This window comes from Cervus canadensis, chromosome 25 (genome assembly GCF_019320065.1).
Source record: "Cervus canadensis isolate Bull #8, Minnesota chromosome 25, ASM1932006v1, whole genome shotgun sequence".
Taxonomy (NCBI): domain Eukaryota; kingdom Metazoa; phylum Chordata; class Mammalia; order Artiodactyla; family Cervidae; genus Cervus; species Cervus canadensis.
In genome coordinates this window covers 19,389,208-19,408,707 of record NC_057410.1, presented here as the reverse complement: position 1 = coordinate 19,408,707, position 19,500 = coordinate 19,389,208, and the positions used below count along the sequence as shown (strand labels likewise).

General features: G+C 35.5%; 1 protein-coding gene across 3 annotated transcripts in view; it reads left to right on the top strand.

The window, feature by feature from the left end:
* ADAMTS20 (ADAM metallopeptidase with thrombospondin type 1 motif 20) overlaps positions 1-19,500 on the top strand; it is a 189,566-nt gene that overhangs the window by 127,019 nt on the left and 43,047 nt on the right. For all 3 annotated transcript variants that reach the window (XM_043447169.1, XM_043447168.1, XM_043447170.1), the window contains one exon: positions 11,369-11,536. In XM_043447169.1, the coding sequence (XP_043303104.1) occupies positions 11,369-11,536 (168 nt within the window). The remainder of the gene's footprint in view (positions 1-11,368; positions 11,537-19,500) is intronic.

Sequence of the window (19,500 nt, the reverse complement as noted above, 5' to 3'; positions counted from 1 at the left end):
TTAAGCATCTAGCCCAAGGCTGTTCAACAGCTGAGAGTTGAGGTTCAAGTGTAGGTCTGTGATTCTAACCTCATGTCTTTTTTATTATTCCATTTTCCACACAATAGTAAAAACTATAAAACACAACTTTAAATTTTAACATAAATAATTTACATTTATCTGATTAAGATAATTTTAAAATTAGCTTAACATCACTCAGAATTAATCCTTATAACACTCTCTCACAAGTTTTATTGCATATCACAAATAGACATAAATAGGTGCTATGGGTATTCTTCCTTTAATTTCAGCTTTGACGTTTCCCTTATCAAAGCCTTCCCAGAGCTCATTTTTTATTTCTCATGGGAGAATTCTTGGTACATATTCCTTTTCAGACCCTTATACCCCTACTGGAAAGCAGACTTCTGTTAATTCCCACAGCTAGTGCAAAACATTTGAAGAAACTTGAAATGGTAAATCCTGCTATTTTGTTAGCACTTGATTTTAAGAATTTTGTAAATGTTACCATAGTAAGTAATGCCTTGAAAGTCAATATATTTTTAAAGGTATCAGTTAGTGTTTTTCTGATATTTTTCTGATCTCCTTAACTTTTTATGGTCCACCCACACTGAATAGTTTTCTGCTTTGTTCCATTCAGGAAAGCAGATGCTCATGGTTCTGAAAGTAAGCTCACAGGAGATAAAATAGGAGTGGGTTTGCATCATGGAATGTGCCATACCATCTAACAAAAGTAATGTCCCAATTGTTGTCATTTGTATAAAAACATCGAGAAAAAGTAAATGCACAATAATGGCCCGTAACAAATTGTTAAAAATAGACAAGATTTATATTATTCTCATATTGACAATAACATTTTTTTTTCTTCCCTCAATTCAGTCAGTGTAGTCACTCAGTAGTGTCTGACTATTTGCGACCCCAAGGACTGCACCATGCCAGGCCTCCCTGTCCATCACCAACTCCCAGAGTTTACTCAAACTCATGTCCATTGACTCAGTGATGCCATACAACCATCTTATCCTCTGTCGCCCCCTTCTCTTCCTGCCTTCAATCTTTCCCAGCATCAGGGTCTTTTCCAGTGAGTCAGTTCTTCACACCAGGTGGCCAAAGTATTGGAGTTTCAGTTTCAGCATCAGTCCTTCCAATGAATATTCAGGACTGATTTCCTTCAGGATTGACAGGTTGGAACTCCTTGCAGTCCAATGGACTCTCAAGAATCTTCTCCAACAGCACAGTTCAAAAACATCAATTCTTCGGTGCTCAGCTTTCTTTATAGTCCAATTCTCACATCCATACATGACTCTTGGAAAAACCAGATGAACCTCTGTTGGCAAAGTAATGTCTCTGCTTTTTAATATACTGTCTAGATTGGTCATAACTTTTCTTTCAAAGAGTAAGTGTCTTTTAATTTCATGGCTGCAATCACCATCTGCAGTGATTTTGGAGTCCAAAAAAATAAAGTCTCTGCCACTGTTTCCACTGTTCCCCATCTATTTGCCATGACGTAATTGGACCAGATGCCATGATCTTAGTTTTCTGAATGTTGAGTTTTAAGCCAACTTTTTCACTCTCCTCTTTCACTTTCATCAAGAGGTTCTTTAGTTCTTTGCTTTCTGCCATAAGGGTGGTGTCATCTGCATATCTGAGGTTATTGGTATTTCTCCCGGCAATCTTGATTCCAGCTTGTGCTCCATCCAGCCCAGTGTTTCTCTTGTATTCTGCATGTAAGTTAAATAAGCATGGTGGCAATATACAGCCTTGACACACTCCTTTTCTGATTTGGAATAAGTCTGTTGCTCCATGTCCAGTTCTAACTGCTGCTTTCTGATCTGCATACAGATTTCTCATGAGGCAAGTCCAGTGGTCTGGTATTCCCATCTCTTGAAGAATTTTCCACAGTTTGTTGTGATCCACACAGTCAAAGGCTTTGACATAGTCAATAAAGCAGAAACAGATGTCTTTCTGGAACTCTCTTACTTTTTCAATGATCCAACAGATTTTAGCAATTCGATCTCTGCCTTTTCTAAATACAGCTTGAACATGTGGAAGTTCACAGTTCACGTACTATTGAAGCCTGGCTTGGAGAATTTTGAGCATTACTTTACTAGCGTGAGATGAGTGCAGTTGTGCTGTAGTTTGAGCATTCTTTGGCGTTGCCTTTCTTAGGGATTGGAATGAAAACTGACATTTTTCAGTCCTGTGGCCATATAATTGTAAGGATTTGTGTTACTCAGAGTCAATAAGATCTCTGAACAGGAACTCTTTAGATGAGTTCCACTTGCTAAGCAGATTTTATAGAGGAGTCTGAAGTGTGCATTACTCCTTTGTAATACACACAAACCATACTATTAGAAAGTTAAAACAATAAACTATAAACTTTAGATTAATAGCAGTTTTTCTTGATAATTTTTTGCTAGTGCTTATGTTTTGAATTAGAATTACATTTACTGTTGCTTCTAGTGCAATAAACCTGAGTTCAGTAACTTATGTTTCTGGGTTTGTAATGATTGTTTGTCAAGTCTTACTGTTGAAGAAAATGAATCCAATTTTGAATATTTTAGTTATCATTTACTGGGATGATTTTTCATTCTGATTTTCTAATATTTGTGTGTGGAAAATAATGTATGATAAGTGAAAATTTCTGTATAAAGTACTTGCTTGAGTTAACGCAATTTTGCCTTGGGTTTTACATTTAAAAATGCAAATAATCACAAAACTTTTCTATATATAGTAAATTATCTTTAAACATTACTTACGATTGAATTAGCCAAATGAATTATGCATGAGATAATCATGTTGCATTGATTAGCTTTGAACTGTAAATGTATTTTGTGTGTGTACATAAATATATACATATAGACTCAAAAATAAAATTTTAGAACATGAAATAGAAATGTAAGTGTTCTAATTTTATGATGATATAAATGTAGTGAAAATTTATTGGATATGTTTCTTATTAAGCATATGTTTCTTTGTCCTTTAAGTTGAAACTCAAACATCTTTGCAAATAAACCTGACCTGAAATATTTTAGATGTCTGAATTTGCAAATTTCAAATATAATCAGATGCAGTACAACTGAATGAAATATTTCAGTAGTACATGTTTTGGAAACCAAATGCTGTCTTAGGTTGTTAAAGCTACATAGTCAAAGGGTGTCTGTAACAGGTTAAAAGGAAATTTTCAGACTCCATTAAACTTTAAAACTCTAAGTATAATCTTTCAGGAAATACTGTGAATGGGGTCCCTGTTGATAGATTTAGTATCTTACTCCTTACTGCACATATGCATTGAATTAAAGGAACAGTAGCAGTACTATTTTATAGAGTTGACACTACATTTAATATGCATATTTTGACTTTTTTGTGTGTGTGCTTCTGTTTAAACACAGAGATGCTCTACTATACTTTGGCTGTTTCTTGCTATGTTAATGTTTTACTTCTCTAATAATTTAGGTGCTCAATTTTAAATAGTATTCTACCATTGTAGGGAATGCTCTTAATTACAAAGTAGTTGTACAAGATTCACATCTAACATTTTTCTGTGCATGCATGAGTGCTAAGTTGCTTCAGTTATGTCCCACTCTGTGTAACACTATGGACTGTGGCCCCCCCAGGCTCCTCTGTCCACGGGATTCTCCAGGGAGGAATGGTGGAGTGCACTGCCATGCCTTCCTCCAGGGGATCTTCCTGCCACAGGGATCAAATCCATGTCTCTTGTGTCTCCTGCATTGGCAGCAGAGTTGTTTTTTTTTTTTTTTTGACTAGTGCCACCTGGGAACCCCTCAATTTTTCTGTTGGGGGGCTTTTCTCTTAGGTAGATAGTTATCATTGGCTTCCTGAAATTTCAAAAACCACGCTGCTCCTGAGTTTAGGTTTGGCCTGTTTTTGTTGTTGTTGTTTGTTTGTTTAGCTTCTTTATTCTTAAAAATCAGAAAGAAAAAATGAAACATATATAGTGTTTTATTCAGCTGGATATCTAATTTCTGGTCTGTTTGACCTGAAGCTCTATTATTTCCCTTTGTAATATGTCATTTCATAGACAAATCTTTTGTTTCATAAATGTTACAAAGGCATTTAACATGATCACCAAAATGTCATTCTAAAAAGTCCTCTAGAAAAATAATGATCAAAAATATCCCATGAAAAAATTTTTAAATTTAGTTTTGCTACAGAAGTATATGACAATTTAGTTTTGAAAAGTACAAAACAAAGATAAATAATACATATTCTTACAGTGAGATATCCATTGATATTTTTGGAGTTGCCACAAGGACTAAGAAAAACACAACTAATCCTCTCAAATTGTTTCCAGAAAGACACTTCAAATACCTGATTATGTTTTTAGCTACTACGATATGTTTGTGTTTAAATCTACATCACTCCATTTTATTCCTTGTAAATTGATGCTTTTCATTCAGTTGCACTTGTCTTGATGGAAAGTATTTTGGGTTTGTAGTAAGAAGGTGTATTGAATGATTGCATATCTGTGAGTTTAGCTCTCCTAAAACAGACTCTGTGTGAACCCCTTTGTCACTTGGTAGCAGATTTTTCTCGGTTGTCTGAAGAAATTAGCTAATATCTGCCACACCATAAGCAATCAGGTAGACATGACATCCAGTCATCTGGCTGTGAGCTTTTACTTTGTCAACTAACAACTGTGAACCTTGCTGTATATGACACAAAGAGATGATGCAATATCTATAAATAAAGTAAAAAATTGTTTCTTCATCAGATTGCCTAATGACTTAAGAATTAGTTTCAAAAAACAATCAGAAAAGTCCAAAAATTTTGAAAAGCAAAGATAAATTGATTAATAGGGCTTCCCTTGCGACTCAGATGGTAAAGAATTTGCCTGCAATGTGGGAGACCTACATTCGATTCCTGGATTGGGGAGATTCCCCAGAGAAGGGAAAGGCTACCTACTCTAGTATTCTTGCCTGGAGAATGTCATAGAGGAGCCTGGCGAGCTACGGTCCATGTGGTCACAAAGAGTCAGACACGACTAAGTGACTAACACTTTCACTTTCAACTTATTTATATCCAGTTTTACATTTTCTTGTTAATCATTTTTTGTATAACATCATTACAAAACTAAAGTCAAGGTATTTCTGACAGCTGAAAAACCAAATGCCATAACTTAAACCATCCCTGAAATGGTTTGTGAAAAAGTGCAATATTGAATAAAATGTTTACAATAGTACTGTCAAATTTTGATAATAGTTCAATATTTTCCTTATCAGCAATTGAAGAAGAGTGTTAAGGAAGCTGTACTTTTATTGTTACAAGATACTTCTAGTTATGATGAATTGACCATGAATGACTAACTCTGCTCACTTTAAAAATGGGGTCATCACCAAATTTACTGGCTGAAGTCCATTTAGAAAACTGGAAATTATTTAGGCTATATATCAAATTAATTTAGAAATTTTAAATTGAAAACCAAGAATCTATATGAATTGCTGTTTTTCTCTAAAATCTGTACTTTCACTGATTGGTTGCTTATCTTGATAGTCATTAAAAATATGTAATGTAGAACTTGCAGTTGATGTTAGAGCTCTTTTCTAATATTAGGTATTTATAATAATAATTTTTGAATATGAAGAATCAAATGTTAGTTTTAATACTTATCCTTAGAGTTATTTAGCTAAAGTTTACATAAGGAACATAGAAACAAAAATATATTCCTTCGTTCATAGAGAATACTATGTAGGATACATAGAAACAAAATATATTCCTTCGTTCATAGAGAATACTATGTACTTATTTCAATTATTTCTAATTGAAATAAGCATTTCTAGGCAAATTTCTAGTCTAGATACTTTTCTAAATGTATTTATAAATTGTATGTTAGTCACTCCACCTTGTCCAACTCTTTGCAACCCCATGGCCTGTAGTCCGCCAGGCTCTTTCTAGTCAAACTTAATTAAAATAATTAATAATTAATTCTTACACTTAACTTTGACTTTGCTTGTTATTCAGTAGGCCAAACTTTACGTTCTTATCTTTTAATCTACTTAGTTAAAGTTGAAGGTGACCATTGCTATGTAAAATAAGCATTAAATTTAAAACATATCATCTAAATCAGCTCATGTACCACCAGTGAAATAGCTATTATTTTAGAAGACCTATGGTTCATGGTACACAGGAATTAACTTCTTCCTTTGAGAAGAATAGTTCATAACACATTTAGTTAAAAACAAGTGATTCTGGGTTCTTTCTAGTTTTCATGATTTCCTACAGTAGGTCTGTTCCTAGGAGAATTTATAGTCTAGCAGGTAAATGAGATATGGAACAGGTAATTGAGTATTGAGGTATAAAAGCTGTGTAACAGCCACACCTAATCTAGTCTGGGCTCTGATATCAGGAAAGGAGAGAAGGAATGTGATTTAAAATTTAGCACTGAAAAATTTATAGGGAGGCTGTGGAAGAAAGGTGTTAGGATTGGAGGAAATGACATGTACAAAGGTCCTGATCTGGGGATGAGCAAAGCATTTTCCAGGAAATGATATTCTTTATGTCATCTTCCCATTCTCTTTTACATTATGAGAGACATTTTCAAGGTTGTCCTTCATGTAATCAACATTATATTTTGCAGGATTCTTTATTAATTTTAATTTACTTTTGCATTTTGCTGTAGCTTTATAAATTCTTTAGAGTTTTCTGAGTTTGGCCATTTCTCTTGTGTAAAAAATCCCTTTCTCCTCACCTTTGTGTCATGTCATGACATGTGTTCAGTTGTGTTCGACTCTCTGTGACCCCATGGGCTGTATGTAGCCTGCCAGGCTCCTCTGTCTGTGGAAGTTTGCAGGCAAGAATAATGGAGTGGGTTGCCATTTCCTCCTCCATTCCTTACCTTTACCCAGACTTTTATATGAAATAGTTATTCTTTTACTAATATTACATATGAAAAATAGAGGTTGAATGAGATTTTAAAAATTACCTAAAGTCATCCAGTTTGTGGTCAATAAAAGGCAATTTACACATGGCTAATGTACAGTGTAATAGTTACTTTTCAGGGCTATTTTTTTTTCTAATTAGGATACAAACTAATTAACCCAGTATCAGTCTGTTTCCCACTACTTTCAGAGATGATAGAGACCTAGATCACCATTAAAATTTATGAAAGTCTAATGTGTGTGCACACTCACACACACACAGACCCCATGGTTTTCCATTTCCTAGAACTGGAGCTAGATGAACTTCATTTCCTTATTTTATTTTGTCTTTCACTTTAAGTTTGTAGAATTAATCAACAAGTTTTCTCACAAATTGTCTATTTATTCTTCTATAGTATCCTTATATGTAAACAAACAGAGCAATAGTCCACATTTATAATATCGGAAGGAATCTTACTCTGTAATTATATACAACTTCACTTGAAAAACTAGACTTGTTCCAAAGTTAATCTTGTGAGAATGGACTCATTAATTCCAACTGTCCATTTTGGGATTGAATGTGCCATCCAGCCTGCACAATTCTGGATATTCCATTGCATTTTTAGGGCTTGCAAATTCTACATTTGCTTCAAATGTTCTGTTTTCATTAAATAGGCACGTGTCTTCACCTAACTTATAAGAATAGTCAATTCAGGTTACTTGTATTTAATGTCACCACTTCCTGTAACTACTCCTGTACAGTATTTACAGAAAAATCTCAGAAGGAGATTGTCTGTCAAAGGTGTAGAGGTGATTTTTACAGAAAAAATTCTGAGAAGCATGCTGGAAATGAGTTATACAGTGTTAATATATCTTCAAGGAGATAAAATTGTATCAGGGACATAAAATAGAGAAAAGCAATGAAAAGAATTACTGGATCCCAGAGAAAAGAACGGCCAAGTTGAGTCTTTCCATCAAATAAGCTATCTTTTTAGAATCTTTACAACTCAGAATGTATTGCAGTTTGAGAGAAGGAAAGTAATATTTCACTACTTATTTACAGTGTGACTGCCTCATTCCAACTAAAACATGACTCTTTGCATAACATATTCTCTTTACTTAAATCCCCACATGAAATTCATCAGACATGACAAAATAATATATGTATTACTTTTCAGATCCTGGGGAAAGAGTTCTTTAAAAGTGTTATTGAAGCATAATTTAGTTAGCAATTCTTTGATTTTATATTTTTTGCCTATCTTTCCTAGAAGACCTTGAGTTTAATACCAATGAATATATTTCATGGAAATATAAGCTGTTTTAATAAATCATTTTAGAGTTTAATAAAAACAAATTAGAACTGCTTGCACCCAGGATCAACATCAATTAATCAGCTGATATTTATTGTACCTACCAGTTGTGGGTCACCTGGGTGATCTAAAAGGTCCTTGACCTGTAGAACTTTGGGTAGATAAAGGATGTGACAACAATAGAAAATGATGAAGTGCTCAAAGCAGAGTGAGACAGAAGAGTTCAAGGAAGTGAATGATATGCGTCCATGGAGTTGACTTTAAGCTTTAAAGATAAATACTATTTAGAAACACCAGGGCAAGTGAGTAGTCCAGGTAAAAGGAAATAATATCAATCAGGCATTGTTGTGAGTGATGTCACCTTAAAGGGAAGGTAATCATATTATGCCCACTTAGAGCAAAGGTTGTATGTTGAAAATAAACAGAATACGAGGTTGGATGTTGACTGAAATTTGGTGGATCAAGAAGGCAAAGAGTGTAAGTTTGGTTTACTATTAAAGACAATAAAGATGCATTGTCAGTTCTTGAGCAAAGAAAAAAAGCAGTATGCTTAAAATTATGTTTAACAATAGTCTTGGCCACAGATTAGAATAACAAAGAAGAGAAAGAATCAAAGGAGAGTTTGAGTTAGAGGAGGAGAAGCCAGTCTTCACTTTAGTAGTGAATTAGAGTGTCACAGTTTACGTTCCATACAAAGGTGTTGCTTATAGAGGAAATGCATTCTAAAGTAGTATCTTTGGCTGAATGTCTCCTCTTGTGTTACATAGTTTCATAAGTGAATTGGTCATTCTTATAAGAAATATCAACAATTTACTGCATGTTTACTGTGAGATTCTTGGATTCTTGGCACTGATAAAAGAACTATGAGAAGGCTGAAAAACAGAGACACAAGGGCAATGTCTAGATAAGACACATCAAACAAATATATAAGACCATCCTCCTTTGCCCATCAACAAACCTACATCTTCAAGACTGAGTTTAAATGTCACATCTTCCTGAGTGCTTACCAAATACCCCATAAAGAAATGGCTATTTTTCATGATTGTCTTAATTTAATCATAAATTTTATTGTATTATTTTAATGGTTTTTTACTGTCTTGTATTTTTATTCTGATCTTTACTGAGTAATATTATTTAAGATGTACTCTGGCATTATTCATTTAATAGGTGATATGTGTCATCTGGATTATAAGTGCTTTGAGGATAACTCAAAGGCAAGAGTTGTTTAATGAGTCTATATTTATATGCTACTTTTGGTATATGATAGAAACTCAATAATATTCATAGAAAGAATAAAATAATAAATGTTTTCCCATCTTCCATAAGTATTGCTGCATTCATATCATGACTATTCACAAATGATTTCTTTTTAAAAGGGACATTCAGGGAGAGTCATGAATGCTCTTTTGTTCAAAAGGTCACAATTGAAAAGTTAGAAAACATAATATGAACCTGAGAAGAAAAACTTTCTTTGTGTGTGTGTGTGTGTGTTACAACACAGCTTAATATATTTTTAATTGAAGTATAGTTGATTTACAATGCTGTATTTGTTTCAGGTGTAAAGCACAGTGATTCAGTTATACATACATGTATATCTATTATTTTTCAGATTCTTTTCCCTTATAGGTTAATACAGAATTTTGAGTATAGTTCTCTGTACTATACGGTAGGTCCTTGCTGGTAAAAGCAATCTTCTATGTGTGAACATGTATGTATACTCCCTGATAATATATGCCTGGTATTCAACAATATGTGACTTTTAAAAGTTTAGTATACTTTATACTAAAAGTTTAGCATACTTTATACTAAAGTATAAAATATGTTATATTCTTTGAAAAAATAAACACTGAAGTCAAGAAGCAGGCAGGGAAGTGGCTAAGATAAACAGCCAGGAGAAGCACATCATAAAGAAAGGTAGATATGAAAGAGAAGATCAAGAGCAAGAAAGAATGAACACAATACAATTTATGAAGGTCCATTAGCAATTCACACAGAATTAAGAATGTTTTAAGTCACACATAAGGGTGTAGGTGTTAATGGAAAGAGAACATCTCAGACATGGTAATAAGCCTCAATAATCAAGGCAACAAGTTCAATTAATTGCCTATTCAAATGGGAAATAGCATTGCAAATTTAACAAAGGTAAATTATCCTCAAACTGTTCATTTTTTAATTTAAAATATTTAGGCAACTTATAGTCTATATTAGATATTCAGTTTTTGAACTCACACATAAAATGCATAATATATTATCCAATGTTCTCAGAACTCAGTATATGTTTCTAAATGAAACCATATGTGACCAGCTATCCCAGAAGAATGACAGGAGTTATCTGGAATCCATGTCTTCTTAGCTTAACTCTTCCCTGGCGCATATGTCATGCTGAAAATTATCAACATCCTGAGAGTTGGAGGGTTTGTGTTGGAATGATACCATTGCCAGATTGATTAAAAGAAAAAAAATCAACTGAATCATGCTTAAAAAAAATAAATTTGGAGGATTTTCCTAGTGGTCTAGTGGTTAAGAATCTGCCTTCCAATGCAGCAGATGCAGGTTCAATCCCTGGTCATGGAACTAAGACCCACATGTTATGATACAACTAACCCCTCTTGCCATAACTGGAGAGTCGTGTGTTGTAACTAGAGTCCGTGCACTGCAATGGAAGGTCCCACATGCCACAATTGAGACCCAATGCTGCCAAATAAATTAATGCATTGAAAAAAAAATTTCTGCTTTCTCATTATTTTCCTACATTGAGAGTTTTTTTTTTTTTAACATTCAAAACATAGTTTGCATTGTGGCAAGACATATAGGGTTAAAAATAGAGTAGGACATGACTGTACAAAAATTGAAAGCAAGTTTTTTATTGGAATGTGTGTGGTAATAGTAGGTAGTTGCAGATAGTCTTTAACATTAAAAGATCTAAAGCATTTATGTGCCAGAAGAGTGCTTGGTGTATGGTAGATAATCAATACTTTTTATAAAATAAATGATTACCTTATGATACCAACATCGATTTATGGTCTAGGGCAGACTGGCAAATTTTAAATTCTCTCCTTGGAAATATCAAAGTATAATTTGATGAAAATATCAAAGCAATGATGTTTTGATTGGTTCATTTCCTGCTTCTTATAGATAAATCAGTCAAGGTAAAATGAATCAAGTGCATTCATATTTATCTTCCAGTGCTCAGCTTCCTGTGGTAAAGGTTTAAAATACCGTGAGGTACTTTGCATTGACCAATTCCATGGGAAATTAGAAGAAAAATATTGCAGTCATCTACGGAAACCTCCAACACATAAAGCTTGTAGATCTGTCCGATGCCCTTCATGGAAAGCCAACAGATGGAAGGAGGTATGTAAGGTGTTTTATGGTTATATATGTATTTTTGCGTTTAAAAAGAAAATCTTAATTCATTCTGCATGCTTTCAATAACCTTGAAACTTTTATGCCACTAAATGTGTTTTACTCTAATACACATTTTTTTTCACACTATGCTCTGAATTGATACTATACAGTGTTAACACGTTTGCTAAGTTCATAGTTTAATAAAAAAAATTAGTCTTGATTATTTTGGGGGCTATAAACTTTACAAGAAATTCTGTTACTAAATACTAGGGAGGCTACCAATGATGATAACATTATTCCAGGTGGTCTAACAGTAAAATATATATGTTGAGGTATTTAGTAACTGCCTTGTTACCACACTAAAGTCTTGGATTTGAGCTGAGGTAGCAACTTGGAAAAGGGACTGGTAAGTTCCAGATGGATCGTAATTGGAGATGGTTTGAGAGTTAGGGACATGACGGAACCAGGGAGCCTGGCTGGTCTAAGGCCAGAGTGGACACACTTGGGAAGACTCAGCAAAATCAAAGCTTATACTGAGATGAGAACAGGGCTAAGAATGTCAGGTTATAGAAGAAGGCTGATGGATAACTGCTTTGGCACACTCAGAGAGGTAAACTCCAAATCTAAACTTGGAAAGGCATATATTTGAATGTGGTTGTTCAGCGAAGATCAGCATGGGTAATAGTAAAGAGGAGAAAAACATAAATGAGGCCAGAAATGTTAACCAGAATAATTTCCTGAGGCTTGATTTCAGTGGGGCTATGCTTTCAGCAAAGCTACCTGGCTCCTTGCTGCTGTATCTCAGGGTATGTATCCATCTCTTTAAAGAGTTAGTCCTGCCATGGGAAAAAGAAACCCATCTTCTGTTGACGGAACTTCCTTGTCTCTGTCTGATGTAGGAGCTACATTAGGAAGATAGGGGCTCAGATAGGAGCTGGAAGTGGGGTTCCCCTGGGCCCCTAAATTTTATCCTTCACTCCTTGAGATTGGAGCTTCCCAGGTGGTGCTACTGGACAAGAATCCACCTGTCAATGCAGGAGACTCAAAAGACATGGGTTCGATTCCTGAGTTGGGAAGATTGCCCTGGAGGAGGGCATGGCAACCCACTTCAGTATTCTTGCCTGGAAATCCATGGGTAGAGGGGTCTGGTGGGCTACAGTCCATGGGGTCGCAAAGAATTGGACATGACTGAAGTGACTGAGCATGCACATTCAGTAAGTGAAATTATTTTTCGTGGTTTAGCAGAGACCATGATTTAAAAGATTTCATATTAATCTGTTCTATTTAGTGAATGCCACTACTACCCGCTAAGTTGTTCAAGAAACACTGGGTCTATCCTGTTTCCCTTGACCCCAGAGTTAGTTACTCCCCAGCTCCTCTCAATTCTTCCATCAGAGTCACTCTTGAGTCTCCATGACAACCACCCCAGTCTAGTTCATCATCATCTGTTTCCAGGTGACCTCTTAACATATATTTTTGCCATTATTTACTTACATATAGTATGAGCTCTGGAAGAAGTCTTAATCCTTCTATGACTTAGTTTAAAGTCTTCGTGAGTGCATGCTCAGTTGTGTCTGACTCTTTGCAACCCCAGGGACTGTAGCCCTCCAGGCTCGTCTGTCCTTGGGTGTTTTCAGGCAAAAATACTGACCTGGGCTGCCATTTCCTCCTCCTGGGGATCTTCCCAATCCAGAGATTGAACCTGTGTCTCCTGTGTCTCCTGCATTGGCAGGCAGATTCTTTACCACTTATCTAACCATGCCTATTTCTTTATCACAGGCCTCGAAATCTTAGATACAATGGATATCTTGTTCACTAAGTGCCCAGCTTAGTATGGAGCTACCTACTTCTTAGTTTGAATTCTATATTTCAGTTGCAAAAAATAAGGACCTGCCATCTCTTAATCTATACATTTGTCATGTTGTGGTTTTGCTTAAGGCAGGGGTAGGCTTTATTGTATCTGGACCAAGATGTGGCAGGGTAATGACAAAGCAGCTTTCCACTGGAGAGATAAACATTCCAAAGGCACTGCACCCAGCACGTGGCAGAAACCTTTCAATTCTGATGTCAGGTGGGAGATGCTGGGGGATGGGAGTGGGAGAGACGCCCCTTTTGGCCACCAGTATCCCTGGTGATCCCCAGGACTCTTTCGCCGCCTTGCAGCTGCTGTGGTTGCTATTCTTGAGGGACTCTTCCTGACCCTTGACCTCCAGTCCTGCAATAGCGAATCAATCACTGGTGCTAACAACTTGGCCTTGGCTTGCCACCAAGTCTGAAGTTATATAAGATTCACTAAAGGAACATATTCCAGGGGTTTCTAAGATACAGATATGAATATGTAAAGACTATAAAAAATACAGATGCTTTTGTACAGAGTCGACCTTCTTCTCTTTGAATTGGTTTTCCTGTCATAGAAATTAGCTTCATACACCCACACAGAACCCAAAACTCTGCTAGAAACAAATGACCACTTGTGAAGTCGTTGGTTTTTGATTTATTCTATAAAAAGTACTCACATGGAGTTAACAATCACAGGCTGTCACTGTGCTACATATAATAATATATTTAACAGAAGCGTAATTTCAGAGGTAGTTAAGAGGTAATTACTGGTTGCTACTTTGTTCTGACTGCATAAATTGTAACATTGCTTTAATAGCACTCACTAGAAAATAATTTCATTTTATTACTATTTTACATTATACCTCTAATGGAAAGATTCGTTTGGCAAATTGTGACCACAGAGGTGCTCAATGAGTTTTGAAGTTAACACTCTGATTTGGTATTTGATATCATTTTTTTTAATGAAAGGTATTAGTAATGCATTTTAATGACTGCAACCAAACAGGGAAAAACATTACTGCATAGAGTTCTTTATCTCCTAGGTCCAGATGTATGCCATTAGATGCAACAGAAATACTAGAATCATTTAAAAAGAAAAAAAAAAAAAAGGCTCATCCTCTTCTTTTTGGAACCAGACATTTTTTTATGTTTTCACCTAATTTTATCCATTTGAGAGTACCAGGTTTACTTATAAATTCAAGTTTTTAAGGCTAGGCTGGTGTTAGATTCCTCATGTCTCATGCTTAGTTCAGTGCCATACAAACATAGTTAACATGCTCAGAAAAAAGTTGTTCACAATTCTCCCCTCCCCTTGAACAAGGGAAACCTGTTGGACAGCTTAGAAAGGACCTAATCTCAGGACTTGCTATTGAATCAAAAGCCTTGTGACTACATTCACTTACTTGGTTCCCCTTCTTAGAGACCCATCATTTTCCTTCTAGTATTTTAAGATCAGAGCTGGATCCAAAGGTGATATGAGTTCCCAAAATCTCACAGATCTATTGGTTAGTGTCCCCTTTCCCAAACCCCCTGATCTGGAAAAAACTTTTTTGGAAACTCTCTGCTAAATGATGGCATGTTTAAGTGATTTGGTATTTCTGCAATTCCATATTTTCTATATTTCCAAAATACACACATGCACCTATGTATGTAGTCATACTTGAAAAAGTTCCACTGTATACATATATGTCTTTTTATAATCCAAAAAGATAGTAAGCCTTAAGCTCCCACGGGCCCCCTCATCTTTATACCCAGGTTGAGTGTTTCTTCCAGGAAGACAGCTTGGAGCCCATGGTGAAGGAGGATGTCTCTTTGCTCTGGGACTGGGTGAATATGCTTCTCAATAGTGCCAGCAATTCTGTTTTTGCATTTGTCTGCTGCCTGTGAAATCTCTTCCTTTATCATCTTTCTTGATACTTAAGACAGTCTGTCTTTGCGTGAGCTGAGATGACTAATACTCTTTGGTTTGAGGCATGTGTGGAGAAAATTTCAAGGCAGGGGTAATTGTATCTCTGTAAGTAAAGTGAAAAAATGGGAATAGGAAGGAAGCAGCAAGGGTCAGTGACCTCCTAACACTATGTGAGAGACTTCTGTATTCCTCACAATTGTAGGTATTATTCATTATGTATATGAGAAAACAAGGCTTAAACGGTTTAAGTAGCTTGTGCAGGTCACTGGCAGGAAGCGATGGGGAGGGGGCAAGCATTTGAATACTGGTCTGAGTTTTCCCTACTGTAATTGCTGCCATAATTATTTTATTTTTATGTTACCTTAGCTTGTCTTTATATTTTCTTATCAACGTCTTTTACTCCCTTAGCAACCTATTGCTCCTCTTACAAAGAACCTAAAGTCAACAATTGCAGAATGTCACTGGGCTACACATAATAATGCATTCAAGAGAAATGTAATTTCTATTTTGTGTTGAGTTCATTACAGGCTTATTTATATATAATAAAGTCTGTTGCATCAATTTAGGGTATACACGGATGTCACACATCATAGGTAAATAACTGAAGGTTCTATTGATCATGTGTTAAATCACTAGCAACATATTAGATTACATTAATAGATGAAGTGTTCATATCTTTGCACTAATAAATTCTGCTCAGATTTTTGGAGTAGTACCTATTCTGAGACCTACACTAAAAGAAGAGTCTTGGCAAATTACCAAATCCCCAGAGAAGCACAATTGAATTGTAACTATTCTGTATAAGTTCCATTGTATTCTGTTGCAAGCAGGAAAAGCCCTGATTATTAGTGGCTTGAACTCAAAGACTTTTATTCTTTACATAATAAAATCAGAAAGTCACTAGATTTAAGTTAGATTCAGGAGTTCTACAATGGCAAAGGTGCTGGATTGAGATTTCTGTAGTTCTGTTGATCAACTGCTAATGGTCATAAAATAGCTGCCACAGTTCCAGGCCTCACATCTTTATACTTTCTCACATGGAAGTCAGTATGTATTTGTTCTATGTTGGTAGGGAGGACAGATTCTACACAGTGGGTAAAAGTTTAAGGAAGAATATTTCAGCTCAATATAGGAGAGAATTTGCTAACTTCAGAGTCAGCCAAACCAAAATCAGAATGCTTTCAGGATATAGTGAATGTTCCTATATTGAAGCTATGGAAGTCTGGATGGATTTGATGTTCATTCATTCACCATTGCTGTAAAATAGATTTCAGTATTGAAGAGAAATTGGAATTAGATATTTCTACAGTCTTTTTAAATTCAAAATCCTCTACTACTGCTCCAATACTGATTCAATAACTGACTATAATAATTCCAATAACTGACTATAATAAAATCAAAATCTTATTCCATTAACAAGAAATTATAAATAATGCATCAAGGAAGGAGTTTACTATTATATTTTAAATGATTGTTTATTAAATGACAGAGTGAATTAGCATTAATGAACCCATTTTGGCAAAGCATGTTCTAACATTTCTTCATCTCTGTTCTGTAGTAGCTAACGTGGCTATTGTACCTGTGGACTGGCTAAAATCTATCTTCTACACTTCCACTGTCCCGGCTTGTGTTGGACAGTTGTAGTGTTGTAGCACGTTTATGCATAGGTAGGAAATTTGGCAGACTTTTCCTATCTGAATTAAATTATACAGTGGTGGCGAGTTAGTGCCTTAAATCAGTTATTTGTGTCATACTTGTAATAATAGCCTCAAATTGCCTTCATATGAGTTACTTGGATTTTTAAAGAAAGACAAAATTTAGCATGCTTATAAATATGTGGCTCTATAAACCTGCTGAATAAAGGTGCCTATTTTGGAGTTAGGGGTATACTTTGGGAGGTCATTCTAATAGCAATACATTGCTGGACTTAAGAGTGAGTTATCATATCTTCACAGCATTTACAACTGGAAGAGGAGCTGATGGGCAAAGGCCATAATTTCTCCTTTGGAAATGTTGGATTTGAGGTGCCTTTGACAAATCTATGTAGAATACACATGAAAATCTTGTCAATACATAAAAAAGTGTAAAAAGTAGTGTTAGTTGTTCAGCTGTGTCCAACTCTTTGCATTCCCATGGACTGTAGCCCTCCAGGCTCCTCTGTCAATTGAATTCTCCAGGCAAGAATTATGGAGTGGGTTGCCATTCCAGCTGGAGAGAACGGACTTAGAAATTATTGCTATATAGAAGAAATTGCTCAGAGACATCTCAGAACGTATAAAGAGAAGCAAGTTATAGACCCTGGGAAACACTAACATTTAAAGGCTAAACAAAGAAAATAGAGTCAATTAAGGACTCCAAGAGGAGAGTACCTGGGACCAGATAGGATTGAAGCCAGAATGGCTCAACAGAACATGGTTAGTGGTGCGGAATGTGTCAGTGAGATTAACTAAGAAAAGACATGAGAAGTTTTTGCTGGACTTGGCAGTTAGGGCTATTGATGACACTATGCTAAGAAATATTTCATTTAAGCAATGGATTCTCTTCTCTGTTCAAATCTGAAATACATCAGTTTACTCTTTTATATTCTTCTCTCTTAAAAAAAAAATGAAATGAAAAGCAAGCAGTAGTCCAATAGTCCAGTTTTTTCAATTTTTTGTTTGTTGGTTTGTTTCCCTTGAGGATGAGCTCCACAATAGTAGTTACTCATGGCCTCAGTAGAGGCCTTCTAAACCTGTGCCATGGTCAGTCAGGATCAATCAGAAACTTGGATTATTGAATAACACAATATTATATTTGTCTGACAAAACTTTTTACTAAGCTGCCCTTTGTGAATTTCTTTTTCAGGAATATTTTTTTTTTCAGGTTTAGAGGTAGAAAGTTTTCTAAATATAGTTTATATATCTGTAATTATTGCTGGAAAATGTTCACAGGAGTCTTATTTTATAGGCTAAACATTTTCACCAGAGGTTCAAATAAGCAAAACCACATCCCAACATCTTCGTGGGCTTAAAATTGTGCACTGGACAAAATACACGAAGTAATATGTGATTATTATCTGCATACAAAGGAGTCATGTCTTTTTTTTTTTTTTTATAAAACATTCAATAAGTTGGCAAAATTCAACTGCAAAAGCATTAATTGAGGGTTAGTATAAGTAACCTACGGGCTTCCCAGGTGGTGCTAGTGGTAAAGAACCAGCCTGCCAATGCAGAAGACATAAGAAACAGGAGTTTGATCCCTGGGTCAGGAAGATCCCCTGGAGGAGGGCCTGGATAATCTCACGGACAGATGAGTCTGGTAGGCTATTGTCCATGGGATCATGAAGATTCAGACACAACTAAAGCAACTTAGCATGCATGTATAAGATATGCAGAATATTCTTCGTAAGTTAAAAAATAATATAAAAATTCTCTTTTGAGTCAGTGGTTGCTATTTACAGACACAACAAAAAACTAAATTTAAAGGGGCCTCTAGAGTAAAACTGCTATAAGAGTCTATAAGAGAAATTTGAATCTATCAAGTAAACTAAATTTTTTAGCATTTGGGGCTTTAAATCTTTTTTAAAATTCATGATGAAACCATATTCTGCAGATAAATATTTACTGTTAGGAAAGAGAGATCAATGACTCTGGGAATCTTGTAGAAATAAAGACCTTAATGAAAAACCTGAATTTTTACCCTTATACTATCACAGATGGGAACAATGATAAGGGCCCACATAACATTCAATATGACCTCCAATCCCTTCTGGAATAACAAAGAGTATAAAAACCAAGCTCACAAATTAAATAAATACCCTTAGGCATTGTCCATACTTTATTACTGTTGGCATCACAGCTCTTGGTTGTGGTCAAGCTCTGTTGTTTTATGGCTTGGACTTGTGGAGCTGAAAAAGCCCTGAGATGCTGCCAAGTCCTCCATTCCCTGGAGGCAGCACAAGCAGAGCTCAAAGTCTGGAGTTTGGAAAGAAGTGAGCTTAAATCTGCTTCACCAGTGACTCCAGGAAGCAGCTCAGGCAAATGACTTAACATCTCTGAGTCTCAGGACTTCAGTCTTGGTACTTCTTTGGAGATCTACTGTCAGGAATAAATGTGTGGGACGAGTTCTATGAAATTTTACAAACAACGCAAAATCTTTTTTGTGCAGATAAGGCAAATGAGACCTGGAGAGGTTAAGGGAAGGTTGCCTAGGTAAACTGTAAGCTGAGGCAGTTTCCTCAAAT